The sequence below is a fragment of the Sinocyclocheilus anshuiensis genome, unplaced genomic scaffold (assembly GCF_001515605.1).
Source record: "Sinocyclocheilus anshuiensis isolate Anshui unplaced genomic scaffold, SAMN03320099.WGS_v1.1 scaffold64, whole genome shotgun sequence".
NCBI classification, from domain to species: domain Eukaryota; kingdom Metazoa; phylum Chordata; class Actinopteri; order Cypriniformes; family Cyprinidae; genus Sinocyclocheilus; species Sinocyclocheilus anshuiensis.
The window spans coordinates 911,672-921,718 of NW_015557063.1; the positions used below are offsets into that span (position 1 = coordinate 911,672).

At 37.1% G+C, this 10,047-nt stretch overlaps 2 protein-coding genes across 2 annotated transcripts in view; one reads left to right on the forward strand and one right to left on the reverse strand.

The window, feature by feature from the left end:
* naa15a (N-alpha-acetyltransferase 15, NatA auxiliary subunit a) overlaps nucleotides 1-8,631 on the forward strand; it is a 20,697-nt gene extending 12,066 nt beyond the window's left edge. Inside the window, exons 13-20 of the mRNA XM_016471064.1 lie at nucleotides 1,857-1,985; nucleotides 2,180-2,393; nucleotides 3,789-3,982; nucleotides 4,069-4,177; nucleotides 4,266-4,364; nucleotides 4,442-4,585; nucleotides 7,232-7,329; nucleotides 7,425-8,631. Coding sequence (XP_016326550.1) covers nucleotides 1,857-1,985; nucleotides 2,180-2,393; nucleotides 3,789-3,982; nucleotides 4,069-4,177; nucleotides 4,266-4,364; nucleotides 4,442-4,585; nucleotides 7,232-7,329; nucleotides 7,425-7,631 — 1,194 coding nt within the window. The 3' untranslated portion in view covers nucleotides 7,632-8,631. The remainder of the gene's footprint in view (nucleotides 1-1,856; nucleotides 1,986-2,179; nucleotides 2,394-3,788; nucleotides 3,983-4,068; nucleotides 4,178-4,265; nucleotides 4,365-4,441; nucleotides 4,586-7,231; nucleotides 7,330-7,424) is intronic.
* Nucleotides 8,632-8,639: 8 nt separating this feature from the next.
* LOC107676513 (malate synthase, glyoxysomal-like) overlaps nucleotides 8,640-10,047 on the reverse strand; it is a 6,978-nt gene continuing 5,570 nt past the window's right edge. The window contains exon 15 of the mRNA XM_016471065.1: nucleotides 8,640-9,430. Within this exon, the coding sequence (XP_016326551.1) occupies nucleotides 9,262-9,430 (169 nt within the window). The 3' untranslated portion in view covers nucleotides 8,640-9,261. The remainder of the gene's footprint in view (nucleotides 9,431-10,047) is intronic.

Here is a 10,047-nt window from a genome sequence, read left to right on the forward strand (position 1 = left end):
CCAGCCCGGGGTCGCCACATGTGGTTGCCGCAAGCCCGCCGGACACTCCGTCGAATCCGCCGCCTCCGCTCACTCTAGCCCCCGGCCTCCGCTCACTCGAGCCCACCGTGTGTGACGCTGTGTGTTTCGTTGTGAAAGCGAAACTACTTTGTTTGGCCTTCCAAAAGAGGACACGAGCAAATACACGAAATAATATTCTTTTTAGCAACATCATATGACCCCTTTAAATATTCCTTTCTAAAATAGCCACCGCTTATTTACGCTCAGAAAGTCTTCCAGTTTTGTGGACATTCACACAGAGATCAGTCACTAGTCAGGTGGATATAATTATACAGAAATTTGAGAGTCCACACAGCATTTGACCACTGGATTTACAAAAATAATTTCAGTTTTAAGAAGTGTTTCAACATTGCATCTACTGATGAACACATTATTATTATTTTTTTTTAATTATATAATTTATTTTACCGTGTATTACTTTGGAAGGCGTTTGTCTTTCAAACACATTAACATGCACAAATTCACCAACTTTTTGTCATCTGATCCTCTTTCACTGAATATATTTTTATTTGAAGTGCCCCTGAGATTTTAAAATAAATCTTTTAATAATGAAGTATTACATTTGCATGTTCATGGTTCTCTGAAGTTGGTTATGGTCATATTGACATGCAGGTAGGCTAAACAAATAAAATATTTCTCTTTTTTTCAGTAGCCTAAGTGTTTTATTTTGATTCATTTGAAAATGATTTGTTTTAATTTAACATTTTTATGATTTAATTAATTATTAGCTTTTCATTCAACTCATAAACCCCCTGCAGTACACACCCAGTTTGGGAAACCTTGAGTAATATAATGTTTAATGCACTTCTTAAATTTTAAGAAGTGTTTTTGAGCACTAAATCAGCATATTAGAATGATTTCTGAAGGATCATGTGACACTGAAGACTGGAGTAATGACTGCTGAAAATTCAGCTTTGCCATCACAGGAATAAATTACATTTTAAAATATATTAAAATAGAAAAAAGTTGTTTTAAATTGTAATAATGTTTGACAATATTACTGTTGTTGCCTTATTGATCAAATAAATGCTGTCTTGATGAGCATAAGATACTTCTTTTAGAAACATAAAAAAAATCTTACTGCCCTGAAATTTTTGAATGGTAGTGTGTTGTTTTACTATTTAAAGACAAGTCTGTTCAGTTTGGAAGCTTTGCTTCTGGTAGCCGTTTTTTTGGGGGGGCTTGCAAGTACAGCTCCAGAAAGACTGAAATTGTTAAATACTGGTTAAGATTACTTTTCAGGAACACTTAAAGCAGTAATAGTTTTAAAAACCCTTTTTCAGTTTTGTGCATTTTAGCGAGAAAAAAAACTGACTGATAATGATTTAACCCAGGGGTTCTCAACTCTGGCCCTCGAGGTCCACTTTCCTGCAGAGTTTAGCTCCAACTAGGGCTGGGCGATTTTTCCGATTTAATGTTTTGCCACAATTTTATTTTTTATAAATTGAGTATTTTTAATAGAAATATTATCAAATGTTAGAATTAGACAGTTTGACAATATGCCAATGATAACAGTAAAGAGAAAATAATTATCCAACCCCATGTCGGCGCACGTGATTAACCGCTCATGTGTGACGCGCTCTGTGAAGGACCATAAGGTGCCATTCACACAGAATGCGCTTTTGTGTTGACAAAGATGCGATGCGGGCAGTGGAATAGGAAAAAAAAAAAGCAAGAAAATGGGAGTTGAACTTCTTTTAACTTGAGCGCAGCGTTTTTAGACTGCTGTTTCATGCATTCAAATAAAATATCAAAAACTCATCAGTCTGAGTGTATCCAATCTTTATCACCTGCAGGAAGGAACCTCTGCAGTAGAGAATCTGAATGAGATGCAGTGCATGTGGTTCCAGACGGAATGTGCTCTGTCCTACAAGTCCTTGAACAAATATGGAGAGGCGCTGAAGAAGTGCCATGAAATTGGGAGGGTAAGTCTCGCAGAATTAGGCATTATCAGATGTTTATTTCAACTGTAGTTAGCAAACTGACATGGGGATACCTCTATGCTAAATCTTAAGCACAATGTTTATGCTAAATGTTTAGCACAATGCTGGTTTAGAGTTCAAAGTAGATTGGATCCAACAGACTGAAATATCCTGACACTTCCTTTTGTCGCTCACAGCATTTTGTGGAGATAACGGATGACCAGTTTGACTTCCACACATACTGTATGCGGAAGATGACCTTGCGTTCTTATGTGGATTTGCTAAAACTAGAGGACGTGTTGCGCATGCACCCTTTCTACTTCAAGACAGCACGTACAGCCATCGACATGTACCTCAGCCTTCATGATAACCCGCTCTCCGATGACAACAAGGAGTCGCAGGCCGACAATGGTATCGTCATGTATAGAGATACACCGATCGACTGGCCAGGGACCGGAATCAGCCGATTTTCCGCAGGATCGGCCCGGACCGGTGACTGGCCGTTCAGTCTCGCATCTTGCCGATTCCGAGCCGGTCCATTTTGATGTCACAACTACGCTCACATCCACATGTAAACATGTCGCCACCGTAGAAGTTCTTCACTGTGAGTGAAGAAGACACAATGTTCGCAATTTGTAATATGTGTAGGGCCAAAGTAAACCGTGGGGGAACCACAGGGCTCGATTAACTCTTGTCTGGGACAAGTAGATTTTTTTCAAGGGGCAAGTGAGAGAGAATTTTACTTGCCCAACCAGATAAACAGTCTGATTAAAATATCAATAACAAAAATAACTAGGTAAGCACTGAAACTTGGCCACCAAAAAATTTCACCCGAGAATTATTTGATTTTTTTGCATTCAGTGTAAGCATGCAAACAGCGACTGATAAGGTTTGCGCAGCCTGTCTCTCTTAGTGCATAAATAAAAGCAAAACAGCACACACAAAGTAACTCACAGAACGTAATAGATGCATACTGCGGTACAAAAAAAATATTTATAATAAATGACATTACTACATTACATGACATAGATGTTTCCTATAATATCAGCAGGGTTGCAATGTGACATTAATCTTGTGATTATTATTTTATTATTATTATTATATTATAACATGATTATTATTTTGTGGTGTAAATGCATTCATGGCACCTCAGCTTCATCAAGCAGTCTGTGTAAATACATCTAATGCCACTTCAGATGCAGCTTCTGTGTTTCCTGCAGTGAAAGATGGAGTATGTTGATACTGATTTCATTTGAATGGTAACAACTCTACAGTTTCTTATTACTCTATATAAATTAATTGAATCAATGTAAGTATTGATGTAAAAGATGACGTATATTAAATAATGTTAGGGGAAAAAATGCCCATTTATAAACCATGGAAAGTGACATCTGTTTTGTTATATACAGCAACTCATTTTCAGTTAATTGTTATTTATACCCCTTTCCAGTCACAGAGCACTTTATTTTGACAATTGTTTAAGTGAGAGAACATCTGTAACTTGGTCCAGATTGGGGGAAATTGTAATGTTTAATCATTTCTTTTGTATTTTTTTGCATTAAAAAAAGAAAGTAGATTTTTGTTTGTACGTGCTGTCAGTTATAGTTCTGAAATTCGGAATCAGCAAAAATCGGTATCGGCAGGTCACACTTACAAAAAAAATTGGAAATCGGAATCGGCCAAGAAAATTGCAATCGGTGCATCTCTAGTCATGTACACAAAACAGGTCCATCCTTGCTTTTTGGAAAAAAATGTACAGAAAAGTGAGGTGAGTTTCGTTTTCTTAACAATTGTTTTCTTCTGTAGCCAACCTAACGGACAAGGAGCTGAAGAAATTGCGCAACAAACAGAGACGTGCCCAAAAGAAAGCCCAATTAGAGGAGGAGAAGAAAAATGCTGAGAAAGAGAAACTGCTAAAAAACCAAAAGAAGAAAAAAGAAGAGGATGAGGAGGAGATTGGAGGACCTAAAGAGGAGCTCATACCAGAAAAACTGGCAAAGGTGCATATGTTGACAAAGCCACTTATACTTTAGAGGATAAAATATTTTGATTGTGTTCATCTGAATGTGCTGTTTTCTGTCTGTAGGTTGAGAATCCTCTAGAAGAAGCGGTAAAGTTTCTGACTCCTCTGAAGAACTTGGTAAAGAATAAAATAGAGACGCATCTGATGGCCTTTGAGATCTACCTCAGGAAAGGTGAGCATACTGATGAACTTTAACATAGTGATTCATAATGTTTCAGGATGCGTGATTTAAAACTCATAATGTGTGTTTGTGTTTGTAGAGAAGTATCTTTTGATGCTGCAATCGGTGAAGAGAGCTTACTCATTGGACCCTGATCACCCCTGGCTCCACCAGTGTTTGGTGCGATTCTTTAAAGGAGGTACGTATAGTATATACTAATATACTTTCCTCACATGGGACAAAAAAACATACAAGAACATTAAGATTTTTTTTCAGTGTCGGACAGTAAGGACATGCCGGAGGCTGTGCAGACAGTTCTGAAGCAGGAGATCACAAAACTGTTTGGAGAGAGTGACCCCAAGACTTTCAACAAGAACTTCCTGAGCAAACATGCAAACTCAATACCACACAGAGTTGCAGGTACCCACTTTATGATATTAATGAATTTTGGAAACCACTATATACTAGTGGTCTATGATATATCACCAAGGCCGATATATCAGCCAATATTTGGTATTTTTCAAATATCAGCATCAGCTGATAATTTTTTCTGTTTGGCCAATGTGTTCGAGGCAGGACTTTTATTTTGACGGCACTGAGAATGGCAGCACACAGCGCTCACATTCTCCCTCTTCATTGTTTGCCATTGCCATTTAACAGTTCTATCTAATATGGATAGAAGTCTGTCTAATAATCAGAACTGTTAAAGGAATTAAAATGTATACAAAAAAGTATTATAACGATTGCTTTTATATTAGTATTAGAAAGGCAAATATTATAATACTTTCTTGTTTACCGTCAGCATTCAGCAAATACGCATTTATACGTATAATTTAAACAAATCTTTTAATGTCTAATAAACATTTAATTTAACAAACCTTGCAGTCGAATCCAGTTGTAAGATCTTGTGAAGTGTGCATGTATTCTGCATGATCGTGTGTTCTCTGCGTGACGGTCAGTCCATGTGAATTGAATGCGGACAGGAGGAGAGTTCAGCTTCACTGGAGACGCACGATTGATAAACTTTAAACTCGTGATTTCAAACTATACTGCACTTTATCCATTTGCCCACTGTCATATTCATGTCACTTTCACTGTGTGCTGTATGTAAAATGAGTGTTACCTTGGCTTTGCTTGGAAAAAATATGATTCCCAAAGCACACAAACTACTAAAAGTACTGTAATAGGATTACAGAATCAAGTTGCCATCTAAAGTACAAGTATGTTTATTTTACACATTTATTTTTTGAATTCATTTTTTAATTTTCAAATTTCTTAAATATTAATAAAAAAAAATATATATAAAAAAAACAAAATGAAAAAATTACTAAAAACACATCTGTTCCATCTTTATTTGACCCTCTAACTCTAGCACTTAAAGGGTTAGTTCACCCAAAAATGAAAATTAGCCTGTGTTTTACTCACCCTCAAAGCATCCTAGGTGTATATGACTTTCTTCTTTCAGACGAATCCAATCGGAGTTATATTAAAAACTGTCCTGGCCCCTCCAAGCCTTTCAATGGGGGTAAGCGGGTGTTGGTTGTCAACAGTTCAGAAGACGTGAAATAAAGTGCGTGCATCCGTAATAAAACGTCCCTCACACGGCTCCGGGAGGTGAATAAAGGCCTCCTGTAGCGAATCCATGCATTGTAAGATAAACATCCATATTTCAAACGTAATAAACACTTTTTTCTCACTTCCGCTGACTGTCATATGTGGAAGCCGTTCCGGCAGATGACGTAAGACGTCGGCGTTGCGTGATTCGTGACGAATGTGGAGACAAAACAAAACAAACGCCGTTCACGAATTAGAAGCACAAAACGAGGATTTGTAAAGAAAAATGTTGGAGGATTCGATATAAGCCAAGAGGAGACTGGTTTTCCTTTGCTAAAGTAAGGAAACTTTGTTTCCTTTGCTCCTGCATTTCTCATTTCTCTTAAATCCATGTTTCAAGATCGATGCATTGCATCGTCAGGGTTTGTAATTGATGCATCGAGAAAACGAGCGAATCGTTACACCCCTACTCAATACCATGACAGAGGTGAGACCCTTGAGCAAGGTACCGAACCCCCAACTGCTCCCCGGGCACCATAGCAATATGGCTGCCCACTGCTCCGGGTGTGTGTTCACGGTGTGTGTGTTTACTGCTGTGTGTGTGCACTTGGATGGGTTAAATGCAGATCACAAATTCCGAGTATGGGTCACCATACATACACACACACAAAAGTAAAATAATTATATTCTGCAAGAATGAATAAAATTGATCAAAAGTGACGGTAACATTTATAATGTTACAAAAGATTTTCAAATAAATGCTCTTTTTGAACTTTCTATTTATCAAAGAATCCTAGAAAATAGAATAGAATATTTATTTCAATAAATTAAAATAGAAAACATAAATTGTAGTAATTTTCACAACATTTTTTATTGAATTTTTGATCAGTTAAATGCAGCCTTTGTGAGCATAAGAGCTCTTTCAGACATTTGAACGGTGCATCATTATATGTATACTTGATTTGATTAAATCAGGGTAGTATTTGATTATAAAATGCTAACTAAATAAGATTTTTTTGCCTTTTATTTATATACTTTAATACAATTAAATTAAATTGCACAGAAGCATATTTTGCAGTGTGCCCTTGTTTGTCTTTATGCAAAATATAATTTTTCAATTAAATTAATGTTTTTCATTTTTAATAGATATTTTTGCATAAAATAATACCCAGACATTTAATCAAGAGATTAAATTGTGCCACCATTAAAGGATTGTTCATACTTGACACAATTAAATCACTGGAGGTCACAGTCTCACTGTACTGTTGGTTGCTCTTTGGTGTTTCTAATGGGTTCCTTATCAGACCAGTTCAGACAGTGGATCACTGTCTGCAGTCTCTTTGGTGATTGTTCAGTCACATTGCTGCTCATAAATTTGAACTACACCAATGGCCACTTTTGCTCATGTGACCAGAAATGAATTGCTTTTTTGCTGTGAAACCTTTTTAGTATGAGTGTGCTGCTAAATTCTTTTAGCTCTTCATTTAGCATCTGCCTTTTTGTTGTATGCAGCTGCTAAGATGATGGTCTTTCTGGACCCCTCCTCTGAGGGGATGGCTGCTGAGCTGGCTACCTCTTTGAACGTGTCCCTAACAGGCAGAACCATTCAGGTACAATAACCATAAACAGAACAATATAAAATTTGTGATATTTCTCATGAAATGCATAATGCTACATCTCTCATATTTGTATGTGTGAATATTAGACGTGTACCGAGGTGCTCCAGGCGTTGAGGGACGGCAGTCTGGGCTCGCAGCAGGAGAAAAATTTTGAATCGTATCGTGCGTCTTGCCATGGTATCTATCCCTATGCTTTAGCCTTCATGCCCCCCGGTTACCAGGACAACTCTGCGGTGACCACCAATGGAGACCTGTCCCCCTGCGACCATGAGGACATGCCCAATGAGATGTGAGCATTTCAGGAAGGGAGCAGGGTGGCCGTTTTATGGCCGTCAGCATTTTGAGACCAGACGCCCCACTGAGGTTGAGACTCTACTGCACTAACCAACGAGACCACGGTTACCTTCCGCCTTCACTTCCACTCACGGAAGCGAGTGAGCAATAAGGGAAAAACCCGTTTTACTATTTTTTTTTTTCCCCTTTCTATCTTGTTGTTTTGCTTTTGTTTTTTTTAATATGGCCAATGCCGTCTCTTATGCTAGAACAGAATAAATGGTATTAAAGAGAAATATTGATCAAGATGGTCACAGTGAACTCATTGGGCCTAATTCCTGTTTATCAGACACATGCATCTTGCTTCTCATGTTTTTAAGAGTAATTTATATAAGACAATATTAAAGAGAACCGAATAATATCAGGAGGAGCAATACTTTTGGTCCTGGTTTGACTTGTGTGGTCGTGTGCCAAACCTGTGGGGCGGACCTTTAGAGGCAGATGACGGCACCTGTTGCGAGGGTACCTGGGAAGGGGGGTTGGGGGTGTGGGGACTGTGGCAGTGAATTACTGTGTCTGGGAAGAAACGGTTCCAGGATCAGCCACCAGGGGGAGCCAGCAGTCGAAACCCACCATGTCTGCTGGGAGGAGACTCTGATGTTCAGCGAATAAACTGATAACACAGTCAATTGAAAGGTCACCTGGAGTGCTGAGGAGAGGCAGACGTGCAACTCGATTTTTTATTTTTTCCTCTTTCATCCTGTGCTGCCTTTTGGTTTTTCAGTGAATGTCTTAGAGGTGGCAGTGGCTTCTGTTGGACCTGTAGGACTTTTACTGTGACTGTTTCTGTTGGGTTTATTTGGAATCTTTTTTTTCCCCTCCCACTCATTGTTTGGGTTCTTCTGTTGGTTTCAAACTTTCGGTTTGATTTTTTTTTTGAAACGTACCACTGTCTGAATTCTGAGAACATGTCCCATCATTTGACACTCACACAGTTACAAATAAAACAAAATAACATGACTCTGATGTACTTCTCTGATGTTTTTTTAATTTGCTCATTTGGTTGTGCACTGTAAGATGTGAGTTTCGTCTCTTAAATACAGAACGCAAGAATTTGCAGGGGTTGCTAAAGTTAAACCAAACATACTTGCTGGTGAAAAGAGCTGGAACTTGTACCTATAAGTATTTATTTTTACTTTACTCATTTGGGCTTTACTTTTATTGGTTGTTTGCCAATAAGATGACTTTAAAATATATTCAAATGAATTACAGCCTTGATTCCTGTGGAATAGTAGTGGTTCTCAACATTTCAATCCATGTCTAATTCATATATATATATATATATATATATATATATATATGTATGTTTCCTTTTTTTTCAAATAGTTGTTGAGGGGCTAAAATAAAAGTCCTCTTGATCGATTGATTTAAAGTTATTTTGGCTTTTAAGTCATCTTGAGGTCTCCTGGTTGAGAACCTCTGTGCTATAGGTAAACAGAAGTACATTTCCTGTCCTTTTTTAGACTGTTATAAACCATCTTCATAATTATTTGTCTAAAATTTAGGTATAGAGAGTTTGTGAGTTCACAAATGTTAAGACAAGCGTTCATGGTTGTATTATGCTTGTGATGTAGAAGTAATTTAGGCTCGTTAGAGTCTGGCTTTGGGCACCATGTCTGGCTGTCCGTTCTCATGTTGGCTCTGAGAGCTGAGGAAAGTGTGGTCCAGGTTAAGGTATGTGGTGAGGAACTCTGGGAAAACATTCTTCTGCACTATTTCTATAAACACGGACACAGCAGTCATCAACCTCTGTTTGTCCCTAAAAAGAGTGGAAGTGGAGAAAAGGTCAGTATTTCTCAATGTGAGTTCTTGGGCAATCATAGAGGTCCCATAGCTCTGTAACAGATTTACAATGTAAACTACTACTGTATTTGTTTACATTAGACATTAGATTACATACAATCCATTAAACCTGTATTGTTTGTCATATATTTGCTTTAATTTTTGTTTTCAGTTTAGTTTTTAGTATTTATTTTTAGTAATATTTTTTTTTTCAGTTATAGTTTAGTAATTTTAGTAAGTTAGAGCTTATTTCAGTTAGTTGCAAAGGCAACATTTATTTTTTAATACGTTTTTTTCAAGTTTATATTTTCATATATATGTATATATATATATATATATATATACATACACTAGTAAAAAGTTTGGGATCAGAATGATTTTTAATGTTTTTTACATGAGTTTCTTATGCTCATCAAGGCTGTATTTATTTGATCAAAAACACAGGGAAAAAAATTTAATATTGTGAAATATTATTATGATGTAAAATAATGTTTCTCTATTTTAATATACATTATAATCTAATTTATTCCTGTGATGCAACGCTGAATTTTCAGCATCATTACTCCAGTCTTCAGTGTCACATGATCTTCAGAA